Source organism: Podarcis erhardii (assembly GCF_964252035.2).
Source record: "Podarcis erhardii genome assembly, chromosome: 5".
NCBI lineage: Eukaryota > Metazoa > Chordata > Lepidosauria > Squamata > Lacertidae > Podarcis > Podarcis erhardii.
This window is the reverse complement of record NC_138509.1, coordinates 78,691,212-78,716,415: the sequence shown is the minus strand read 5'-3', so window position 1 is coordinate 78,716,415 and position 25,204 is coordinate 78,691,212. Positions and strand designations below refer to the sequence as shown.

At 42.8% G+C, this 25,204-nt stretch overlaps 1 protein-coding gene and 1 long non-coding RNA gene across 3 annotated transcripts in view; both read right to left on the bottom strand.

Moving 5' to 3' along the window:
- LOC309342447 overlaps positions 1–25,204 on the bottom strand; it is an 84,297-nt gene that overhangs the window by 44,448 nt on the left and 14,645 nt on the right. The gene's annotated exons all lie outside the window — the stretch shown is intronic.
- The window catches only part of ARHGEF26 (Rho guanine nucleotide exchange factor 26), a 66,775-nt gene that overhangs the window by 40,845 nt on the left and 726 nt on the right, over positions 1–25,204 (bottom strand). Inside the window, exons 1-6 of one of the 2 annotated variants that reach the window (XM_081862311.1) lie at positions 24,865–25,020; positions 22,717–23,830; positions 19,152–19,191; positions 11,728–11,873; positions 4,910–4,966; positions 233–393 (exon numbers count right to left, since the gene is read on the bottom strand). In XM_081862311.1, coding sequence (XP_081718437.1) covers positions 233–393; positions 4,910–4,966; positions 11,728–11,873; positions 19,152–19,191; positions 22,717–23,781 — 1,469 coding nt within the window. In that variant the 5' untranslated portion in view covers positions 23,782–23,830; positions 24,865–25,020. Of the gene's footprint in view, positions 1–232; positions 394–4,909; positions 4,967–11,727; positions 11,874–19,151; positions 19,192–22,716; positions 23,831–24,864; positions 25,021–25,204 lie in introns of those variants that run through there. The other variant, XM_081862310.1, reaches the window with a different exon arrangement.

The following is a 25,204-nucleotide window of genomic DNA, read 5'->3' as shown; positions in this document are numbered from 1 at the left end:
TCTACATGCACAGAGCCCATTCACACATTGGCCCAAATGTGTGATCTTCCGGAGGACACGGCGGCTACATGAAGTGTAGACAGGGAAGCTCATGGAACCTTGCATCCCCTCACACATTTTTTCAAAGCATGGGTGTGGGAGGATATCTGAACTCCCCTTAACAACTTGAAAGTGTATAAAAGTTCCTGGGCATAAACAGAATAAAGGGGAAGGACCTCTGTTTAAAACTTACCTCTTGCTTGCTTCGCAGACATCCGCAATATTGGAAAAAAGGTGATGGCTTTCTGTTTTGGTCATTGTAGTGCCCAGTTCTTTGGAGTTCTTAAACATCCGGATCAGGATTTCCAGACTGAGCAAGTATGAATGTTCGGAAGATATAACTTCAAATATAGCCTGCGTGTGGGAAGGGGGAGGAGACACACACACACAGGTCACTTATTTTAGCTTTAGGATGTGAAAATCCAGGATCAAAACCCTCCTGAAGCAATGAAGTTCATGGGATGGTCATGAGCAGGATTTTATGGCCTGGTTGAGATATATAACTATCTCGCTTGAATGAACTGTGATTTATGGAGTTGAGAACTTAGCATAGTGCCTGTGTGAACAGATCCTGCTTTCATAGTTTCTTGGCAGTGATTAAAACACATTTTCCCCAGTCTGGATATAATGGAAATTGGGTGAACAAACTTCAAGAATCTTGCATTGAAGCATATGCAAGAAGGGAGGATTGTGTGTGGCCACAATGCTTGTACTTGGTCCAATAAACCATGGTCAGATATCAGATCAAGATCTTTGCGCCTGAACTGGACCAACCTCTCAGGCTAACCCTCACAAAGAGCAAAACTGGCAATAATGTTAAAGTAACTCTTATACGCAAAGTGCTTGAGAAATCAGTATTAGCAAATAGCACCAACTACAAATGTTTGCAAAAATTAAAAAGCTGCCATTTATAAAATATATGTTTGCTCTTTGTAGCCCAAGCAAAAGTCCCCCCCCCATTATGATTTTTAACTACAAAAATAAGGGGGGAATTGTGGTTTTTATTAGGAAACCTTGTATAAGCAAAAGCCCCAATTAATGAAAAAAGAAACCCTGCATAGTTGAAGATTCAGCTCCTTGAAAGCAGTGGAAACTGAGAAGCAGCTTTGCCAGATACTTTTGCAAAAGGTCAGCTGGCTGAAAAGGAGATGGGCTGGTCTCCAGAATGCAGACGCAGGCCTCCCACACAAGCCTTCCCAACCCACATTTCTTCTCTTTACTCTGGCAAATCCTACACAGCACTGCCTATCAACCTCTTCCCCCAGCTTCTTTCCTTCAGTGAGCTGAATGCCTAAAACAGAGTACCTGAGAAGGAGGCTTGATTCAAATATTGTTTGACTACTTATCTGTATACCACCACCAGTGTGTGTGGTGGTACACTGCCGGTGCACTAGTGTACAGGACAGGCTCCCGGCCCCAAAGAGCTTACAATCTGAAATCTGACATGGGGAAACAACACAGGGTGGGTATGGAGCTGCAGGGGAAGGAGACCATGAAATTATTTCTGTTACACATACTTAAAAGCTGGTTGCACGTTTATAAAATAGCATGTCCCCGTTAATGTAAAGTATTATCTGGTGTTTCTATATCCACCAGTTAGAAATTCTAATGATTGAGCAGTATATAAATACCTTAAATAAATAAAATTCACATCTCGTTGTTGTTGGCAATGGGAGGACATTTTGACGTATCAGTTGGGATCATGATGTGGATGCTGTTTTGTTTTTACGAATACCTCAACATATGACTTGGAAAATGCAATGATACATATTCTACTTCGTATAACTTAACTGGAGGGAATGGAAGAAGCCACAGTGCTATCACTCAGGCTTCCCACTAATCATCTTGTCCCCAAATTTATGCTGCACTCACAGGCAATTTGTTGCTTTGGCTGCAATCGTGAAGAAAGGGCTTGCCTAAAGAGAGCAGCAGAGTTCTGTAACTAATTTGCTCTGGTGTGTGTGTGTGTGTATTTGTGTGTGTGTGTTTCAGAGAAAGGACACCAGAGCCCTCGTCTTCAATGCTATTTAAGAATTCTTTGTTCCCAGTTCCATCACAGCCCTCATTGATTCCTTTCAAGCTAAGAAATTCAAGGCGAGGCACAGCAGTTTTTTGAAAGTGAAAATGAGATATGGGTTCGACACTTATACATTCTAGCAAAGCATACAATGAAAAGAAGTTTTCGATTACCCCGATTTCAGAATACTTCAAAACGATCATCTCAAAACACCAAAACAAGGAACGTTTAAGCTCATGCATAATCTAGTGACACTAATCTGAGATGAAGAATGATAATGCATTTGCCAATTACTATTTCTTACTCAAGGCAAGTTACAGTCCCCATGAGTGACAGTGTGAAATGTAGTTATCGTTCATTTGCACGGCATCAATACAAACAGATGTGTGAAGCTTGATAGCTTATGCATGCTTTGTGGAGCTCTTTAGAGACCAAATGTATACAAACGCTTTGTATGTGGCCCTGCTGGAGAAGCAGATGCAATCAAGGATAGAATGCGCTAATGGTTTAACGGGGAAGACAGATATGTATTCCATCTCCATCCTCTTTAGTTCAGCCTATTTATTTCTCCTTGGCTTTGTACATTATTTAGCATGTTGCATTAATAAATTGCAACAACACACATTGTCCAACACAACCCATTATGTGTGTATTTTATAAAAAACGCACACACCTTACTTAATAATTTCACCCTCTGCCCCGTTTAATAGCTGCCTTTAAAAAGACATTTCTTTAACTATGCCTGCAGCTTAAACAAACCACTCACCTAAGTGAAATGGCACCAAAGTCCTGACTATCACCAATGTATCCTTTTCCCCCTCTTTGGGAAACTCAACCTTGAAGGTACTTCCTGATTTACCGAGACAGAATGGGTTCATTTCTCACTGGCACTTATTCTGTCCTCAAGTGGGGGGGCTCAAGGGGGGACAGCATTCATTCCAGCATCTCTTCTTGCCAATGGGAGGAATAGTCCTCTTGCCCTCAGAAGAATGTAGGCTAAGTGGCTAAGGGAACAGCACAAGATACAAACCAGGATGGCAAGGGTTAAAACCAGTGGACAGCAGGTGATGGCAGATGTAGCACAACAGGCTAACATTGGAGGCAGAGTGCAGCTGGCAGTGGAGGACCGGCACTTCCCAGATGAGCATGAAAGGGCAGCTAATGTTGGCATGAGATGCTACCTTAACAATGGAAATCCAGGCATGCACTAGACAGAAACCGTGATTTTCTTTGCTGCTCTGAGCCCTGAAGGCACAAGAGAGGTAACTACCAGTGCAGTTGCTTGTTACCACATTGTATTTGGAACTGACAACAGCAAGTCCCATGACCGCAAAGAGGAAAGGTTTCCAGGCCCACATCTGTCCCAGTTTCCTTCAACGGCCAAACTGCTCATAACCACCATTCATCAGAAAGTCTTCCAAGACCTATGAACCTCAAGTTGATTTTCCTGCCTGTTTTTTAAAAATCTACCACACATTCTACAGGCCTTACATCTCTCACCCCCTGGAATTCTATAAGTATCTCTGTGAGCTTCTTTTTCCCTGATCTGTAGCTTATTATTATTATTTCATTTATACCCTGCCCATCCGGCTGAGTTTCCCCAGCCGCTCTCAGAACACAGCTCCCAACAGAACACTAAAAACAGAATAAAACTTCAAACATTAAAAACTTCCCTGAACAGGGCTGCCTTCAGATGTCTTCTAAAAGTCAGATAGTTGTTTATTTCCTTGATATCTGATAAGAGGGTGTTCCAAAGGGTGGGCACCACTACCGAGAAAGCCCTCTGCCTGGTTCCCTGTAACCTCATTTCTCACAGTGAGGGAACCACCAGAAGGCCCTTGGCGCTGGACCTCAGTGTCCAGGCTGCTTGATGGGGGCATAGCTGTCAACTTTTCCCTTTTCTTGCGAGGAATCCTATTCGGAAACGTTGACAGCTATGGTTGGGGGTGGAGACGCTCCTTCAGGTATAGCTGAAGAAAACTGCCCTGTCTTCTGGCTGTTACCTAGCAAGTGTTAACGGTGCAACCAAAAGCAGATTTATTTATTTACTTCCCAGTACACACGTAAACTGGACTGATTCTCAGAAGGATCTTCAGGTCCTTCCTTGTGATTTTCCCCTGAACAGGCAGTGCTGATCTGAGAGTCAGCCCTCTTCAGGTGACAGATCAAACCTATAACAGCTAGAGGAGATTATCCACATTTATCAAGGGGTACAGCAGTAGCCGCTAATGGGCTGAGGAGGAGAAAGCAGGAAGCTTTTAACGGTCATTCATCCTGTTCTGCCTTGAAGACATAGGGTAGGACAAAGAGGTCCTATGTGTGGAATTTTTCACACAGAACATTCCTGCTCATGGGAATAGGGGTGATGATTTCCCACTAATCCCCTGCAGCCCACAGAATTTTGTACAGGAGGGTTGAAGGGTCATCTGGGACAGTGTGAAAATCACCTCCCCAATTTTTTCTACGGGCAGCAACCTATGCTGGGGTTCCACTCCTTCTGCAAATGGAAGGAGCTCTTCCTTTCACAAGTGTAGCTCAGAAAGCAAACGGAGAACTGATCAGACAGGTGGTTATGAGTAGGGCTGGAGAGACTGCTTATTTCAGATATTGGGCATGTTCACAACATTTGCATATTAGTATTATTATTTATTGCATTTATAGATATACCACCCACTTGCATTCTATGCAAGCTGCAAAACCTCAGTTAGATTTCTACTATAATTTAGTTCACAGACATGGAACAGAAAAGTGTACAACAACATTTTTTAAAAAATGTTCCTCCAGAAAGCAAGCATAAAAGGATGACAAGCTCATGAAGTAATGAATAAACTGTGGCTATAATAATTAAGGTACCTCTTGCCTTTTCCTTTCTTCTTGGCTGATGGTCTGGTATAGCCCATTCTTCTTCACCTGAAATAAATGATTAACCATTTACATATATTTTTGCAATACACATGTTTCTCCTCTATTGTTTTTCATCAGTAATTGACTGAAATTTTTGGTTGGACCCAAATTTCCTTTGGATGGCCCCCATTCAAAACAAGGCATGAACCCATTTCCTAGACATAGGAACCACCAAGCCACAGAACATCCACCTTGTCAGGTTTTAGTCACAGCTTATTGGCACCCACCTAGACCAACTCCAGGCCCTGGTTCAGCACCTGAACAGCACCACCCAATTCAATGGAGACATACAACAAAGTGCCATCAGCATACTGTTGACAAATCACCCCAATCCCATGATAATGGCACTCAATGGTTTCATATATATGTTAAACTGCATGCAAAATACAATTTATTCTTGTGCGGCCCCACAGCACAGTCACTATGAGGCTGAGGAAAAGTCTTCCGATGCTATTCTCTGACCCGCCCCCCCGTCCTGCAAAAGTAGGAGCATAACTACTGTAGAAGACAACACCCCTATACTATCGGTCAGCATCATTCAAAGATAAAGTTAAAAAGGTTCATTTCGGTAACTTCTCATTCTACAGTATAGAGCTTTATGACCGACTGTCTTATGAAGGCTCTTTCAACGAAGGAAAGATGTAAAAGAAAATAAATCAAACAAAACAAACAGGAAATGATCTGTTTAAATATTAAGAATAAAGAATTTATTAAGGTAGCTGCAGCACTCAAGAGTGGAAATATTCCTGCAATGTTTTTTTTACACATGAAGAGAAAGAAGTTAGTGCTTGCCTCCAAAATACAGTCCAGAATGTCCCTCCTTTTCCCCCTATTACATCCTGCGATAAAATGGCAGAATATCTGCTTCACTTTAGAACACTTTGGCATTAAAACTGTGCTTAACTCTGTACCAACAGAGGTATTCAGCCAGCGAACCTTTTGCTTTTCTATCCAGGATGAAAAACTGAATAAGTACCTGTAGTTCCAAAACAATCTCAAAATAAAAGTTTGGCCTGAAAGTACAGGCTAGCACATGTTCAAAATGTCAGGTTAATTAATCAACAATTTGAGACATTAAACTGTGCTTACAAAAATGAAAGTTTTAGATTTAACAAATCATTGTCTGGTGCAAACGTCTACTTTGTTTGTGTAGTCCTACACTTTTATACATATATAGAAGCAGCACTTCACAGTAGGTTTACCCAGATTATTGGTGAAAGCATGCCCGTGCTGCAGCCATTGAAGGAAATACCTGTATAGTTGTGATAATCTTCTAACAGTTTTATCTGAGCAGTGATGTGTGATACTGATTTGCACACGCCCCACTCCCCAGCTGGTTTCCTTCCAGTTGGGACTTGTTTCCTGTGTACGAGCCTGACCAGAGACACTCACAAGCATGCACAATAAGTATCCATGTGTACATCAAAACATACAAATAGAACTAAAAAAAAAAAAAAAAGCATTTTCAGATCTATGCATAAAAAGCAACATCTGAGAGATGGGGAACATGGTCAACTTCCATCAGCCCAAGCCAGCATGGCCAATTGCCAGGGATCATGGGAGTTGTAGTCCACTAACACCTGTATTATTTTTGTTGAATCAGGAGGAAGCAGAGGTTTCAACAGATGTTAAGATTTGGACCCATCCAAAAGACTCCAAGTCCAAAAGGACAACAGTATTTTTCTTGACCTTTAAATCTTTAATACAGTGGTACCTCGGTTTACGAACTTAATCCGTTCCAGAAGTCCATTCTTAAACCAAAACCATTCTTAAATTGAGGCGCACTTTCCCTAATGAGGCCTTCCACTGCCAGTGCCCTTCCACCGTTCGGTTTCTGTTCTTAGACAGAGGTAAAGTTCACAAACCAGGACACTACTTCCAGTTTTGCGGAGTTCGTAAACCGAATAGTTCATAAACGGGGCTGTTCTTAAACCGAGGTACCACTGTAACCGAAGACCTGAACACCTCTAGCAACACCGCTATCTACCTCAATGACCCTGCTGCTTGGCCATCCTCCAAATTAAAATGTACAAAAGGGGCAGCGTAAGCTCACAAGCAGAACCAACCAAGAGTTTGTGGCTTTGCACCTGCACAGCCCTGACCTTGCTGCAGCCTCATCCCTTCTGGTAAGCAGCAGCACCATTGCTGCCAGGAAGCTATTGCTGTACCTCTGGCTCCACCAAGTGACCCATTCCTAGCCTTGGGGGTCTCTTGGGCCAAAAGGCAGCATAGAAAGAAACTCTTTAACAGGACAGACATGTATCCAATAAATATAAGTTTAAAAGCACCAGGTATTCAGCTAACGTCTACTCAGAGCCAACCTAATGGAATAAATGATCATGACTAACTTAGGTACATTAATTTCAACAACTCTACAGGCAGGCCCCGCCCCACCCCACGACATGCATTCAGTACGTGTGTGACTGTGTATACGCACATCACGCCAAATCCAGAAGTGACCTGGAAATGTCAGAAGGATGTCACTGAAACATCACTAAAAGGGCGGAAGGGAGGTGGGGTGTTTGCCAGCTTTTTCAATGGGTTTCAATTACAGTGGTACCTCTGGATGCAAACGGGATCTGTTCTGGAGCCCCGTTCGCATCCTGAGCAGAACGCAACCCGTGTCTGCGCTGGTTGCGATTCGCCGCTTCTGTGCATGATGTCATTTTGAGCGTCTGCGCATGCGCGAGTGGCGAAACCCGGAAGTAACCCGTTCCGTTACTTCCGGGTCGCCGTGGAACACAACCTGAAAACGCTCAACCTGAAGCACATTTGACCCGAGGTATGACTGTATACACAATTTCACCAACACACGCGGTGCCTTGGGACATAACCCATAGACTCTGAGTGTTAGCTGAATACAATCCACTGAAAAGGAGTGGGAGCTTACATAGTTATTTTTTTTTCTTATGAAAAGAACTGAGTTTGCCAGTGTATTACAACACAAGTTTACTCAAAATTAAGTTCCACTGAGTCCACTGGTGCTCCTAGAAAATTCGGTATAGAATTGCAGTCCAATCACAGGAATGCAGTACACATTTTAGTTCTGTTTATAATCTAGCCCAGTGGGTTCCTTTCAACTTAATACTGTGGAGTATTTTCACTTCCACATTTCCAGTGTAAGTATAACACACAGTTCTCTCTAGCTCAACTGGTCGCTCAACTGAAGCTATTAACGTTCAGCATCATTTAAAAACATTCAAATATAATTTCCCCTTCACTTCCCATATAGACTTACAGCTCATGTAATCTCTCATACACAAGTTATCCTCCATTTATTGCATACTGTGAATGGAGCACAGTAGCATTTATTAGTTCTCCAGTTATAGCCACAGAACTGTAAACAAAGAGGGCTTTAAAAAGTGGGGTGGGGAGAGAACGCTTTAACTGTATCATGTCTCAGAGGCCTCGGAATTGTTTTCAAGACTTTCTGTTCCCATCCGATGCTGCTTTTTCCATCAAGTCAATTAAGTAGAGAGAAGCAAACAGCTAGATTAAACATATTGCATGAAAACAGCAGCACAGTGGTAAAACATGTGAAGAGATTTGGGTTCAAGTGGTCAGCCTCCACCCATACAACCCTGTCCATACTTTGAGATTGGTTTTAATACTTTTGAGATCCTTATCTGAGATCAATTAAGATCGGAGAGCACAAGGGAAATGTCCTTTTCTGTAGCGGCATCACACCTCTAGAATGCTAGCCATGTGCAGTGTATTTACACAGGTTTTGATACTTTTATTGTTGTAGCTGTACTGCATTGTTTTTTAACTTGGAACACAGACACACACCTCACTTAAAGGCAACACTAAAATATTTTAAATAAAGACACTTCTGCTCATAACTAGGGTGAGGTCCTAATTTCAGTAGATTCCCCTCCTCCATATGCAGGCCTCATGCCGCACATCTTGTTCCTATTAAGCCCCTTGATGTTTTTTGGAGGAGTTGTGTTAATTATGCTACTGTAGTAGAGAACGGACTAGAAAGATCTGTTCCAGAAGCAGAAGCCCACTTGCAGTTCTTAGGATCCCAAAAATATTTACATTTGCACACATGCACACAAATGATTTGCATATCGTAAGTTGTTCTCCACTAACTTTTATTCAGAGTAGACCCACTGAAACGAATGGACCCAATGTTTTCATCGCAACATTTTCATAGAATTGTAGAATTTTGAGTTGGAAGGGACATTAAGGGTCATCTAGTCCAACCCCTTGCAATGCAGGAATCTCAACTAAAGCATCCATGACAGGTGACCATCCAAACTCTCCTTGAAACCCTCCAATGAAACAGAGTCTGCCACCTCCTAAGGGAGTCTGTTCCACTGTCAAACAGCTCTTACCGCCAAAAAGCTCTTGCTGATGTTGCATCAGAATTTCCTTTCTAGGAACTTGAATCCATTGGTTCAGGTCCTACCCTCCAGAGCCGGAAAAAACAAGTTTGCTCCAGCTTCCATGTGACATCATGTGATATCATATCTCCTCTCCGTCTCCTATTCTCCAGGCTAAACATATCAAACTCCCTCAACCATTCCTCATAAGGCTTGGTTTCCAGACCCCTGCTCATCTCAGTCGCCCTCCACTGAACACATTCCAGCTTGTCAATATCCTTCTTATATTGTGGTGCCCAGAACTGGACACAGTTCTCCAGGTGTGGTCTGACCAAGGCCAGATTTTATTATGAACAGATGAGTAACAGTTTGCTTTCTCCATTCGTTCACAACATTAACATGTCATTTCACAAGAGAAGTTGCCCTAACGCATGGGGGTTTCCACTCATCAGCTGATCACACAAAATCACACGCTTTGTATTAATTGTCAGTGCACAGTGCAATGCAGAGTTGAGGCTTTCCTTTCCATCTCAGTAACATAGGAGCCTTATGATCTTGCTCCAAGCAATTACACCTATTGCAGAATTTATGATCCACCAAACCAAAATGCACCATACCAGCTGTATATAGTGCCAAACTAAGAACTCAGCAAATCTTCTGGCTTTAGTCCTTGCCTTAAAACTGTAAGAATGACATGCAGAGGATGGGAGAGACTTCCAGGCACCTTTTAGTCCACAAAACATGACTTGTGGGCTGTCATGTGGCTTCTTCTATCATGCACTGTGTAGGTCTGACTGTGAAACATGATATAAAACGAACCCCCAAGCATCACTGAATGGGTTCCCAAGGATTCATGTAATTTATCCCCGTCTGATTCCTTCCTTGAAATTCTACTATATCAAATATTTCAAATAAGACACACTAAATATAGCCATTTGCCACCATTAAAAAATCTGAGGACAATTCTTCACAGGGAGTGAAGTCATGAACCTGTTCTTTCCTTGCATTCACTTATTTTAATAATAAGAATAAATGGTTACTGCTAAAAGCTGTTTTAAAATCATATACAAGAAGCCAACCACAAACCTCTTGAGTGTTTAATTAAATTGCACTTGTAACCATAGCAGACCACGGTACACAAACAAAGAAGAGAACTTTGACCTCTTGCAGTTTTCTTCTGCTTAACTGTTTCCTTATCTGTGAAACTGCAGGGAAGCTAATATCTCTAGCCTATCATAGGTGCAATTCTAATGCCATTATCTCAACACTGGGTTCACACATGTGGCAACTGCACATGTGTCAACCGAGGTCTTCCTCTGCACCTGCAGGGTCCCCTCCACCCCTCTGAAATTAGGCTTGAAAGAAGCCTTAGACAATGGAATAGATTGTCTTAGACAATGGAATAGAAAGAACAGGTTCATGGCTTGGCTGGGATGGTGGGGGTAGAATGATGCCCACAACGTTTTCTCTAGCATGCAAATTTTCACTCAAAGAAAGTTGGCAACTTCTGCCTTAAGTGGCATGGCTGTTGCTTCAGCACGGTCAGTTCCCTCGCTGCTCTAGTAATGTGGAGCCTGCCAATACCTCAGGTGATATAACATGGTTGCTTCCCATTACAGAATCCCAATCGCCAATGAATGGTCTGAAGAGCAGCCATGTTAAAGTACCAACCACAGTGCTAAAATATTGCTTGGTACTATGCCAACAAGCAGCCTTGGGCTCGAACACCCTCTTCTCTACTCCTCCTCCTCCAGCAGACATAGAAGATAAGAAAGTGACTCACCTGGTGGGGTGGAGCTGCAGAAATATTCTCCTAGCAGCACTGCAGCTTACCAGAGGGGCAAGGTGGCAAAAAGGTCAAGGCCCATGAAGTCCCAACCACCAGTGCTGCTGCTGCTTTGAGGCTATTGCTATGGCTCCACTCTGGTACATACATGTATTACAAACTATGATTTACAGAGAGCTGGCGTGTTGTGAGACCTAAATTTCCCGCAGAAAGACATTAGAATAAACAAGCCTCTTTGCTTATCCTCTCCATTTTCAAGATACTTATTTTCATTAATTCTCTCCATATGGCTATTTTACTGAACATGCTCTAAGGGTTGCCCCCTTCCCTGCAATTTAAATTCCAAAGCAGAGGGATCCTGAAGTCCTAACACAGTTGGCGACTTGTGGTTTGCTTGCATAAAAAAGAAGAAAAACCCATAAGGCAAACGAAATTAGGAATGCAAGTCTAGCAGCTGTACCTCTTTACCAATTACAACCATTGGGTATTAGCTGCATACCCATAAACACTTCACTTCAGGAAGTAGTTCTGAGGGCAAACGAAAAGCTATAAAATGTTGGGTTGAAAAGGACACTGGGAGATAAAAGAGACTCGCTTATAAGCACTGCTGCATTCCAGTTTGGCTTCGGGCTATTTAACATTATGACACTTACCGCAGACAACTGACTCCATGTTGATCTCAGAGGTTTGTACTGAATAACTATTTTTTCATCTGACTTCTGTTCTTTCAATTCTACCTCTTCATCAGAATCTATATCCAGAGCCTTTTCTTTGTAGTTCTGATACAACACAGCATTTTCTACAATAGCACGAAAAAGAAATTGATTTAAGGAGAGGTTCTAAGTAACATTATTATGAATATGCCTCTCAAACTCTGCGGACAAAGATAGAGGCTTGTTCAGGACAATGGGAGAGCATAGCACATATTAAAGTAACAATAGATCACTGTACCACCAAAAAGATGCCTTCCACCCGAATTCAATAATAGCCTGTGTTCTTTGTTAAAGAAAAACCAGAAACACTTTTATTATTTGAGAGCTTGTGCTTAATAGAATACGAAATGTTAGGGTGAAAGACACCTGATTTAACTAGTTAATAAACTAGGCTCTGGGTGTTTCTAAGTAAGCACACAATTAAAAAGCAGAGATTTCGTTTTAAGTAAGGACTCTAGTCCTCAGGACAGTAAAGGTGGGCTTGAAACATGTGGATGCAGAGTGTGATAACATCTCAGGGAAATTCCCAGGAAACAAACTTTGATGCCACACATTTATTCTCTCCCTGCCCCACAGATGATAGTGGAAACACCCCCCCCCCCAATATATATATATATATATATATATATGCAGGTTTTGGTGTCCTCGGGTGTCTTCCCGTGTAAAAGTTGGGGTGTCTAGGCGACGTTTCGACGAGGTCTCACTCGTCATCTTCAGGCTGGTGCTTTCGGCTTCTTGTTACTGGAACAGAGCAGGATCTCAGTGTTTGAGTTCCTATAAATACTGTAGAGGGGGTGTGGTGTATAGCCTCCAATGTTCTGGGCAGAGAGGAAGTTCCCAGGCTAGTGTGCCTTTTCTTCTTTTGTTCCTTAATTACTTGAGAGATATCTTGAGTGATTTCTTGAGTGATATCCTGAGTACCACTTAGGTGGGTCATTAGGTGTGGATTAGTTGTTAAAGTCTTTGTGTCTTGACCTCTTGAACTTTGTGAAGAGTTTTCCTGAGAAGATGGTGCTATACAGATGGTGTCTGTAATTCATCTGTGGAGAGGGTCTCCACACCAGACCCAAACCCAGACCACACCAGACCCAAACCCAGACCCTCTCCACAGATGAATTACAGACACCATCCAGTAGCCAATCCATGGTGGCACCTCCGGATGCTGCACCACCCTGCAATCCCTACACAGATCTGGCTGACACAAGCCACAAAACCACAGCTCGCCCCTATACACGAAGCCAAGCCAGAGCACAACTAAGTACAGTACAGCCATCTTCTCAGGAAAACTCTTCACAAAGTTCAAGAGGTCAAGACACAAAGACTTTAACAACTAATCCACACCTAATGACCCACCTAAGTGGTACTCAGGATATCACTCAAGAAATCACTCAAGATATCTCTCAAGTAATTAAGGAACAAAAGAAGAAAAGGCACACTAGCCTGGGAACTTCCTCTCTGCCCAGAACATTGGAGGCTATACACCACACCCCCTCTACAGTATTTATAGGAACTCAAACACTGAGATCCTGCTCTGTTCCAGTAACAAGAAGCCTGCATTCCTGCATTCCAAAACCTGCATTCCTGTACCCGTGAAAATCTACGAAAGCATATATATATATATATATATATATGCAGGTTTTGGTGTCCTCGGGTGTCTTCCCGTGTAAAAGTTGGGGTGTCTAGGCGACGTTTCGACGAGGTCTCACTCGTCATCTTCAGGCTGGTGCTTTCGGCTTCTTGTTACTGGAACAGAGCAGGATCTCAGTGTTTGAGTTCCTATAAATACTGTAGAGGGGGTGTGGTGTATAGCCTCCAATGTTCTGGGCAGAGAGGAAGTTCCCAGGCTAGTGTGCCTAGTTTATATATATATATAAACTAGTTTATATATATATATATGCATATATATATATATGCATATATATATATGCATGATAAGCAACCTGGTGTGCATTTGCTTGAGCTGAATAATTTACACAGGTTATTAAATACAACTTTCCTTGATTTTATTTTAAATGCAGATAATAAAGAAAGTTAACGGTCCAATAATTTATTAATCTCATAGTAACTTGCTGCAAACCACTAGCTGAATAATCAAATGGAAAGTGTAACCGTAAATGAAAGCTAGCAGTTGTAAGGCCTAAGCACCTAAAATTCTCTACCAGAAATACCAACTACTGAAGCTGCAAAACCTGAATTCTGGCACCAGTATATATTACAGTGGTACCTCGAGTTACAAACACCTCAGGTTACAAACACTTCAGGTTACAAACTCTGCTAACCTGGAAGAGTTACCTCGAGTTGAGAACCTTGCCCCAGGATGAGAATGGAAATCGTGTGCCAGCAGCGCAGCGGCAGCAAGAGGCCCCATTAGCGAAAGCACGCCTCTAGTTAAGAACAGTTTCAGGTTAAGAATGGACCTCTGGAACTAATTAAGTTCGTAACTAGAGGTACCACTGTATTGAATATATTAACTTAATCTAGGTTCGTCTATTATTTCATTTATTTATTCTGACTGCAAGTTCAAAGCAGCTTTTGAGTTCTGTTTTCAAAGTATTTAAAACTTGTTCCGTTATTTTGTTAGGAGTCAAGGAGATAAGGTTGACATACAACATATTTGGGAGGGGAGGTTGCAAGAGCACCGTGCTGGGAATCTATGCCGCCCTTCAGAAGGAAAGGCTGGATATAAATTCAATAAACAATAATAAAGAAGGCATTCCACTGCCCTTCATGCTGGAAGACCTCTCAGCCTTTTATCCAGCATTCCCAAATTATTATGCAATAAATGCATAAGGAACCCCTTTCCCCAAATAATTTCTGCATGCATTTCAATGGAGGGACAACTCTATAAGCTGCAAAGGAAGCCTATACACATTATCAAGCCTCTTCCACTGAAGTGAAAGGGAAGTTTAAAAGCCACTAACCAGACTTTCCCAATTTGAGCAGAACTGGTTAACTGAAATTTGCTGATTTATATGCCCACACACATGCATGAAGGGAGGAGAAAAGTGATTGCTTGCAAGCAGCGGCGGAGGGAAGCCGCTTGTGTGCCTGGGGCAGCGCGCCCAGGGGCGCCAGACGCCGCCCATAGGGGCGGAGTAAGGGCGAGGCAAGCCCCCCAAAGGGGTGGGACGCACCACGGGGCCTCCAGAGTCTGCCTGCTTCCTCCACCTCAGCTGCCCTACAGCTGGGGGGGAGGCAGCGGGCGGACCGTTTGGGCAGCGTGAAGCCTGCGCGTGCCCAAGCCACCGCATCTCTCCCAGGGGAGACGTGTGGCTCAGGCGCACTGCAGGCCCCACAGTGAGTGCCGCCCGGCATTTTGTCACCCCCCAAGTGGTGACACCCGGAGTGGCCCGCACCCCCCTTCCTCCGCCCCTGCTTGCAGGTGCCTAAAGTTCACACATATCTTAGTTTTCAAAGCTAAAATTTGGCAGTCCAAATGAGGCCCTTACGTCTAAAACACCTTGATCGGTCAATTACGATTAAAAAAACCTAAAGGTACTTCATTTTATTTCTCATCTGCTTTTCCATAAAATCACCAGCAAGGCAATTTACTTGCCATAAACAGTCAATAACGGCTATAGCTCAATGGTAGAGTATCTGCTCTGCATGTGGAACGTCTCAGGTTCAATATCCCCACATCTCCAGGTAGCTCTGAAAAGAGGGCCTTTGGTTGAAACCATGGAGAGCCACTGCCAGTTAGAGCAGCGAGGTAAACCAATTGTCTTGACTCAGCTTCCGAATCGTAAATACTGATATCAGAAAGATGCAGTATCCAGTCAGAGGAAAGTTAAAATATCTGCACATGGAAACTTTGAGAAAACAATTAATTTTTTACTCTCTGCCTATATTCAAGGAGATAATAACAAGTTCTTCTATGGCAGAACTCAGCACTACTAGCAAGAAAATGTTATTGTAAACACCTCCGTGTGGTTTCAGACCCTTACCACTAATGAACCATTCTGGTCACAGAAGCAAGGCCTCCACCCTATGCAACATAGAAGTTACTGTCATTGCTAACAAGAGTCAGAGGGCTTTAAACTACTGCCAATTCTCCTTTTAAATTAAATTTAAAAAAATTCCTCTAAGCCCATGGTTTGGTTCCAAACATCTGGTCTTCAAAAGGATTGAATTTAGCACTGGGTTTTCACACTTTTGCTGCCATCATATATTAAAGCAGAGGTGGGGAACCTCTGTCAGGCTTAGGGCCACAGTTCCTCATATGCAAGCTTCTGAGGGCTGCATGCCAGTGGTGAAAGCAGCCAAGTAGGTGGAGCGAGAGTTCGATTCTTACTTTTCCATAGTAGGCTACATGCCAACCACGCCAGAGGTTTCTACATTTACCCCCAGCCCCTTCTCTGCATCCAGGCAAACAGGAAGCATTACCCTAAATTCATTCCTGCTATTCAACGGTACTCAAGGAGAGCATGGAGCAGGACTGGTGAGAGGTGTAGCCTAGGAAGTGGGAAAGGCCTGAGGAGAGTCGCAAGGCCCAAGAGCAAGGCTTGGAAGCCCACATTCAGGCCCAAGGCCTGAGGTGCCCCTATATTAAGGCGACAAAACAGCTGAAGAATAAAATACAAGAGGAAATGATGACACCTTCTGTTCTGAGGCATAATACGGACCCACAACGGTGGGAACTTCAGAACGCGCCACATGAAACAGTTTTAAAGTTGGAAGACAAGACATGGCCAAAGAATGGAATGGGTACAGATTATAAAGAGAACCAAGTTCTTCTTGTTGTTGTTTTTAACTTTACAATGAATATCCTGAGTAAGAACAAATAAGTTTACATTAAGGCTGCAACTTAAATCCCTAAGCCACTCACTGCACTGGTCCCTCACCCCACAAACAAATCCACCAGCCTCCAAAACAGGGTGCTTCAGTGGCAGGGAAGCTCTGAGCCAGTTCAAGTGCCATCATTTGATGGCACTGTGACCTGATGCTACATCAGTTCCAGGCTGGCATAGTTGAAGTAGTGTTTTGCCTGCATCCCACCCTCCGCCCTGGCTGGAGTGATAGATGAGGCTGCAGGTGTGAAGGCAATCCTATGCACATTTACTTGGGAGTAAGCCTCTGTGGACTCTGTAGGAGCTACCTCTGAGCATTTTTGCATAAGATGAGGATATGTGTGTTTTCATCCATTACTCCTCTCCCTTTATTTGTTTTCTTTGTTGAGTGGAGGCAGCAACTGAACTTGACCCTCTCAGTGGCCACAGAAGAAGAAGATGAGTTTCGATTTGATATCCCGCCTGTCACTCCCCTTCAGGAGTCTCAAAGCGGCTAACATTCTCCTTTCCCTTCCTCCCCCACAACAAACACTCTGTGAGGTGAGTGGGGCTGAGAGACTTCAAAGAAGTGTGACTACCCCAAGGCCACCCAGCAGCTGCATGTGGAGGAGCGGAGACACGAACCCGGTTCCCCAGATTACGAGACTACCGCTCTTAACCACTACACCACACTGGCTCTCACTTCTTTCAGTTTCCTATGTCACATTTCCAGCTGTTGTGCCCTTTACAGTTTAGCTTGAAAGCCACCCTAGAGATTATAAAGTGTGGGAAAATATGTATCATACATAAATATATAATGATGCAAACAGCAAATGGCTAAAGCAGGCATGTCCAAAGTCCATATTGGGGGCCTAATCCCGCCTGCCGTTCGGTTTAATCTGGCCCCTGTGGCAGTTTATTTTCTGGGGTAAAATCCTTAAAAAAAAAAAAAACCTCAACAACTTCAATCCTTAAAAAAAACCCTCAACAACTCCAACCTTTAAAAAACCAATTTGGGGGTAAAATCTTAAAAAAAGGTCAACAGCCCTTCACTTCATCAAATCTGGCCCTCTTTGAAAAAAGTTTGAACATCACTGGCTTAAAGGCTCTGCCAAACAACTGATCCATTGTCCAGTAGCCCAAAAGGCATTACCAGTTGATTAACATCATAGAATAGAACATGGCGTTGTTTCAAAAGTAATGAGAACTGAAGCACTGCAAGAAGGAACTAGATCAAAATTGATACTGAAAGTTGAATGAGGAAAACAGGCTGGTTGACGTTGTGACAGAGCCAGAGTGAAATATAGCACAGGTAAAAGTTCTGAAAAGTAAACCATCGCTATGCCTGAAATTTTTGAATAGGTCCAGCCCACAAACAAAAGTAAAGGGTGGTATTCAACTAAGTTTTTCTCGGGGGAAAATCCATTGAAATGAATGGCCATGACTAAGTTAGGTCCATTAATTTCCATGGTTCTGCTCTGAGAAAAACTTAGCTGAATACCACCTGAAATGACCAACGAAATAGTATTGCAAGAGGCAATGGTGATGGCAAACAGATCTTCATGATAGACTTTAGGGCAAATGCAATAAGGGGGAGGAGTTAATGCAGAGCTATTTTACTATAGCTAAGACTGATGGCTTGCAATATTTATAAAGAAGCAACTGTGATATTTATTTGTTCAGTTATGAGTCACCTGCATCCAGGGTTCAAAATTAGCAGGGCACCAGGCGCATTTAGCACCTAAAGATTCACCTCTAAAAGTCTGGGCACCATTTTTTTGTGCCTGGCTGACACTCAAGGATTACTGAAATGTATGTGCTTTGAAGCCTCAAAGTATAGGTTAAGGATAGACAATATGTTAAGGAGTTTAACAATAAAGAGTAGAGTGTTTTGAAAACTGAAGTATGGTGCCAATATTTTTATTGTAAACAGCAAATTAAACATGTATTAACAATTTCTGTTACAAATGTGAAATTAACAATTTGCCACTTATGTGAATTGCATATTAGTTCACTCTTATCAAAATAATAAAAAGTGTTCCCAATGGCGACTAGACATTCTGTTTCGGCACCCACAACCCAGGTCCCACGAGCCATTTAGCTCCTAGCTTTTCTATCCAGGTTTCTAAGACTGCCTGCATCGTATTATCAAAGCCAACTTACTACAAAAACATTGAACGACAACATTCACAAAGCAGGAACTATCAACAATAAACTGCAACATTTGACAAGAGAGATAGCTAAATGCAAGAGGCAAAGAAACACAAATTTGGGCACTTCTGAAATTGCCTATTTTGCAAAAGTTGATTTCACAATCACAACCTTCCGAAACATCAATACAATGTTGGAAAACTCTGCAGGTGCACACAATCCCATTTACTTTTAGGCCTACCTCAACAAGCTGAATTCACTGGAGATCTTTTTAAAATAAATAAATAAATAAATAAATAAATACTTTTTTAAAAAAAAACCAACCCCATATTAAAGACAATTTAATTGTACATGATTTTGCTTAAAACACACAACTCATTTGGCTCAGTTTCCTCATACATGCTTTTTTGAGGTTTCACACGAAATTGTCCAAAAAAGTGTTCTTACCGTCTCCATCAAAGGTCCCTTGTCCTTTTGGCATTTTCTTCTAAGATTATTTTAAAAGAGGGGAGAGAAAGGAAAAGCAAACCAGTGAAATCAAGAAGGTTCAGCAAGTAGCAAACCCCCTCCCCTAAAACTGAGTTCATTACGCCTTGCATAAAACTAAGTTCAAATAAGATACATCAAATTATTTACTTTAAGAAATGCCACTTCCCTTCCTGTTACAGGATGGATCATCAAGTCATGTCAGAAGTCAGCCATCTCAACAGGTCTATAATGTTTGGGAAGTTGTGGCCCTCAATTAGACCCTTTCAGGGGGAAATGTGCACATGCTCTTGCTACGTTCACTAAAATTAATAGAAATCTGAAAATGGAGGAGGTTCGCGTGTATACCAGATTCCATCACATGATACATTTTAATAATGAATTTTCTCTCTCTAAATGGAATAAACTCTTCAGATTTTAAAAACCCCACATAGAAATATTTCCATTTAGTAAACATGCAAGTAACTTCATTTGTTTGGAACAGTCTTTAAAGTCGATGACATTTGTCTAAGGCAGGCAAGGTTGGAAGCTGCGTTCCAAAGTGTTTGAGGGCACCAGGCTAAGAAAGGCTACTCTTGAGCAATGGTTTATAGATGTTTTGCTGATGGCCACTTCACAAGATAGTCCACTTAAATAGGTGTAAAAGGTAAAGGTACCCCTGCCCGTAAGGGCCAGTCTTGACAGACTCTAGGGTTGTGCGCTCATCTCACTCTAGAGGCGCAGACACTTCCGGGTCACGTGGCCAGCGTGACAAGCTGCATCTGGCGAGCCAGTGCAGCACACGGAAACGCCGTTTACCTTCCCGTTGGTAAGCGGTCCCTATTTATCTACTTGCACCCGGGGGTGCTTTCGAACTGCTAGGTTGGCAGGCGCTGGGACCGAACGACGGGAGCTCACCCCGCCGCGGGGATTCGAACCGCCGACCATGCGATCGGCAAGTCCTAGGCGCTGAGGTTTTACCCACAGCGCCACCCGCGTCCCTAAATAGGTGTACACTAGTGTAAAAACAACCAACTATGTATATCACCATGAATGCAAAATAATTAAGTGTCCACTCTGCTACACGGGTGTGTGTTTAGATGCAGGACCCCTAATTATGGTTAGCCCTTGAGTGCTTCACTATGCAATTTTAAGGCATCCTGCAGAAATTTTAATCAAATGTTTGTTATTAAAGGTATCCAGGACCCATAAGGTAGGGTGCAAATTAAAAACATCAAAATTATGACACGTTCAGGCAATCAAAGTTTTACGCATCATCTTAAACATTCCTTTAGCAGCATCTTAATGCATCATTATCTAGACACAATATAATTAAGCCTGAAATCTTATGACATTTACCTGGGACATAAATCCACTGTGTGATCAGGCTGCAAGGCTATTACTCAAACATATTTAAAATGGGGATTAAATTAAGCATTCTACTTCAGCAAAGACATTAAAGTAAAATGACTACTATAAATGCTGCTTATACATAACTGCTGTTTACATATGTTTAACCTAACTTTCCTCATTAGACTTCTCAATGGTTTAGCTTAGGTGCAAAAGCAGTGTTATGCAAATGCTGCCTGCATATAGAATTATTTCCTTTGTTCACATACAAAGGGATGTGGTAAGTGGGGTACAGGTGACAAACCTGTATTCAGAGGTATGTAATGGATGAGAAGCAGCTATCGGTTCCTGTTTCTGTATTCTTGTCTACAGGATGGACAATGGTAAGATCTATCCATGCCCTACAATGTCCCCCAATCAACAATTCCAAGTAGTCCTTGCCAATGAGATCAGTGTTGCCTCTTCAATCTGCACAGGCTAATGAACTTTCTTTTTTTGCCAGCTTCTCTTTCCCCTGAAAGCAGCTTTTGGGTATGTCATTGTACTTGACCCATCTGGTTCACATAGAAGTGTGATTGAAGTGCAGTTTCATAGATCAAACTTCCATAGAGGAGTCCAACCAAGCAAGACCCAGTGCAGGACAATAGCCAGAGCGACAGAAAGCCTCTACCCACCCACCTTGCTTCAGCACTGAGCAAAAATGCCCCCCTCTCTCCCTAGCTCCAATGCCTGCTGCATTTCAGACACACCGCACAAGGCCAGGAGCAGAAGGAGTTCCGGGTGACAACTAGTTTTCAGTTGAATAACTAAAGCCAGCCAAGATTAGTCAACCCCTGTGTATGAAAAATAATTCACAATGCGTTTCTTAGCCAGGGGCTTCCCACCAACTTCACAAATGAAGCAGCACATCTTAATGTCCCCCTTTAAGAAATAATTTCAAAGGGTCATATTACAGCCTTGGCCCTCCAGATGTTTTGAGACTACAATTCCCATCATCCCTGACCACTGGTTCTGCTAGCTAGGGATCATGGGAGTTGTAGGCCAAAAACATCTGGAGGACCGAGGTTGAGGAAGCCTGATTATGTCAAAGAACTTCCTTGGCTTGACAGAATAGGTCCTGATGCTGCAATTACACTACAGCTCAAAAGAGGATAAAAATGTTACAAAAAATCTCCCGCACTCTAAGAAGATGGCATTCATGTTTAAGTTCTGTTTGCTTTCTGTTCTTATCATTGCTGCAAAGTTGAGAACCACAGCATTCAAGTGCTGAATGGAGAAGACTATGCAGGAAGAAAAGGAAGTGCCCATTTGTTTCCCAGCTGGTGCTGATAAACTGAAGGCAGCTGAACACACACAGCAGCAGCAAAACACACGAGTCACAATACAGAGCTGACCCTGGAGAACGCACCACCCCTCCTTGCCACAAAGCCTCCAACTTTCCTTTAGAATTCAATAAACCCTTCTATGGAGTGGTTTAATCTCCCATTCTGCTTCCAGCATGGATCAGAGTCATTCGTTCATGTGTGGGAATGAGGGGGCACTTATTCTGTCCAGAGAGAGTTGCACCTGCCAATATTCTCCACCATACCAATGAGCCAATATAGCTCACAGAGGGATACAAACTTGACAACCTGCTCCAGCTTAACACTAAGCTGTCTTATACAGTGAGATCACTGGGCCACTTTGCTTAGTATTTTTCAGACAAGCAGGAGTTTTCCCCAGCCCTACCTAGAAATACCATTGACAGAACACAGGACCTTCACATATGCTCTACACCTGACGTATGTCCGTTTCCTGTGGAAACGTCAGATTGCATCCAATATTACTTTTATTCAGAGTAGACCCACTGAAATCAATGACCAACCTAGGTCCATTGATTTCCAAACAGAACTTAGTTGGATACAACCCATAATTGCTGTCTGCAGACTTGCATCTTCCCTTCATGTTTGATGGTGTGTTCAACACACTAAACATAAATGCAGACTGTAGGATAGATTGCCACTGAATTTACCATGAGCAAATCGCTATCTCTCACCGACATCACAGGGTTGGTATGAAGTTAACATACTACTTTAAACTGCTTGAAGGGTAGCAGAGATGCAAATTTTGCATACAAATAAAATACAATTTTTTCCATTTTTAAAACCTACATATCATTGCAACTCATTAACAAAGCAAGTTTCATCAATTTCCTTACCTTTATTCTTCCTAAGCTAGAGAATTTCTCCTTATCTTCCACAACCGCCTTCAGAACTGGCTGGGACATTCTGTTTTTTGTCTTAAAACTGGCACTGCTGTCAAAGTCAATGCCACTCACAACGGCCCGTCGATAGGAAGTAGACCTCAAACTACGTTTCAGCATCCCTGGGCTGTCCACATCCGCTTCTGCTTCTTCGCCTCCACCAGCTACCAAAGGCAACCCAAGGGTCTCCACCATGCTACGGACCTTGAGAGCCCTCCTGCTTGGTTCCACATTCTGGCTATTAGCTTTGTTGGTTACTTTTATTTCAGTAGCCAAACTCTTAGGGATGATCTGCTGCTTCCCCACTTTCAACGCAGCAGGACTGTGCGTACTCAGAACCACGGGCGGCGTTTCTGCAAGCTCATTCTGATTTGACGGCAGTCTTTGGAGAGGCAGATGCTGCTGTTCCAAGGGAGCAGACAGGCAAACAGATGCCTTCTCTGAGCTTTTAGGAAGCTGGCTGGGTTGCAATGCTGAGGCGGTGGATGTGTTGTTATTTGGCGAATGCACGATTTCCGTAGGCGACAATCCAAGGCTTGATGAGAAAACAATTTGTTCCTTCTCTGGACAAAGTGCTGCTCGATTGGAAATCCTCCCTGGGTGAGCTAGCTTGCTGCTTGCTGAATTTATAGGACCACTGGCTGTAAAATTTATAGAATTATTTGAAACCATTTTCAGGACTTGGGGTGACTGGTCAGAAAGCCTAGGGGAGAGAGCCTTATGCTCCGGAAACCGAACCTTTCCATTTGGCACAGAACCAAGGCCGCAGCTGAAAAGCAAAGGGCTCCTTTGAATGGATCTGCTGTCCAGAGAAGTAATTATAGTTTCATCAGGCTGAGTTAAAGTAAACGTATCCTTGTCTTCCACGGGGAAATCTGTGAAGAGAACCCCAGTGGAGCTCTGGTAAGACTGAGGCCTAGGTTTGTTCTTTGTGTGCAAATGGGTCTGGTGGGCTGACCTCCTCCTCCACAATGGTGCAATGTTGTTGTTGGAAAAGTCCACTTCATTTGGGCCATCCATAACCAAGGGCGACGGTCAACCCAACATTGGGAGAGGAATGCAGACAGCCCTTTTTAACAAGAAAACAGAAGCAATTGAAACTTCAATCATTCAGTAGCCTGATACGCACATAACGCAAAACTATTACAATTAGGTATGAACCCTACCTAGCATCTTATATGTGATTTGTTTACTACCAACAAACCACAATCGGAAGCAATGGTTTGCTGTTGGCTTAGAAATATTGGTTTGTTTTAACTACGGCATGGCATTATGTCTGAACCCAGCACCCTTCCTTAACCATGGTTTGTTTGAGCAACCCAGACACCATTTGGCTGGCAATGTGGTGAAAGTTAAAGAGCTGGAAGCATTTAAAGCAAGGGCAAGGTCCAGCTTAATTTTAAAAACCTGCAGAGTAGGGAGTTTCTTATCCTACATGTACATTAGCTGTTAAACAACAAAGCAGAGGAACTATTCAATTACAGAACTACAACGCTTGCCAAGAATCATTTAGTATAGGTGGTTGCTGCCATGGTGGTTCTAGAAAGAGAAATAAAATATGTAAAGTTATTGTTTTTGTTGGACCAACTTCTGTTGATGTGCCATGTCACACACAAGTTTTCATCAATCATACAGATAAGGAATTCTCCGTCTTTCCTACAAGCAAAGCCCTCCAAAGAATATTTCCTGCAATTAAAGCACTCTGAATGGTATTTTATGAAGTTCTGAAGGCAGAGTGAGATTACAGCAGGCATGCAATCCGTTTCACTTTTTTCAACATTCACCTGTGGCACATAGGTGCATCTTGGGGTAAGGTGCAAGGAGGGAATCTGCACAAGGAAAAAACAAACAAACCAGGGCTTGGGCACATGGTGAAACAAGCAAAACTATTCCATCACTCAGAATTCCTAACCATCAACCCATTTAACACATGTGAAAATAGCCCAGCAGCTGGAGGCAAACCCAGGTCATGAATTGATGACTGGGGGAAAAGGGAGGGTGGAGCTACTTAAAAACTAGGGCTGGGGTCCAAAGACACACTTAAAATGCTTTTAAAAAATAAAAATAAAAGATCAGTAGACCACCATGAACATCAGAAACTACCTCCAAAACTCCTCCGGGTCTTTAAAAGGCTTTCCAGACACTGTAAATGAGGCTCCTATAGCCAAGCAGCAGAAGTTAAAATGAGAACGGAGTGGCACAGTTCCTCAGTTCCTGCCTCAAGTTCAGGTCAAAAGCCTGATCTCCAACCTGATAAGAAAACAAGGAAGTGCAGGAACTTCTGCAAGCCAACTCCTACTGATGCATTTGACGAAGCAAGGGCTCGCCTTCGAAAACTCACACCAAAACTAATGTGCTGGGTATTTCTTTTAAGGTTGCAGCAGCTAAGAAGCACAGTCCCCATGCAGCCCGTTTACTAAGAAGCAAGTACCCACACTGAGCC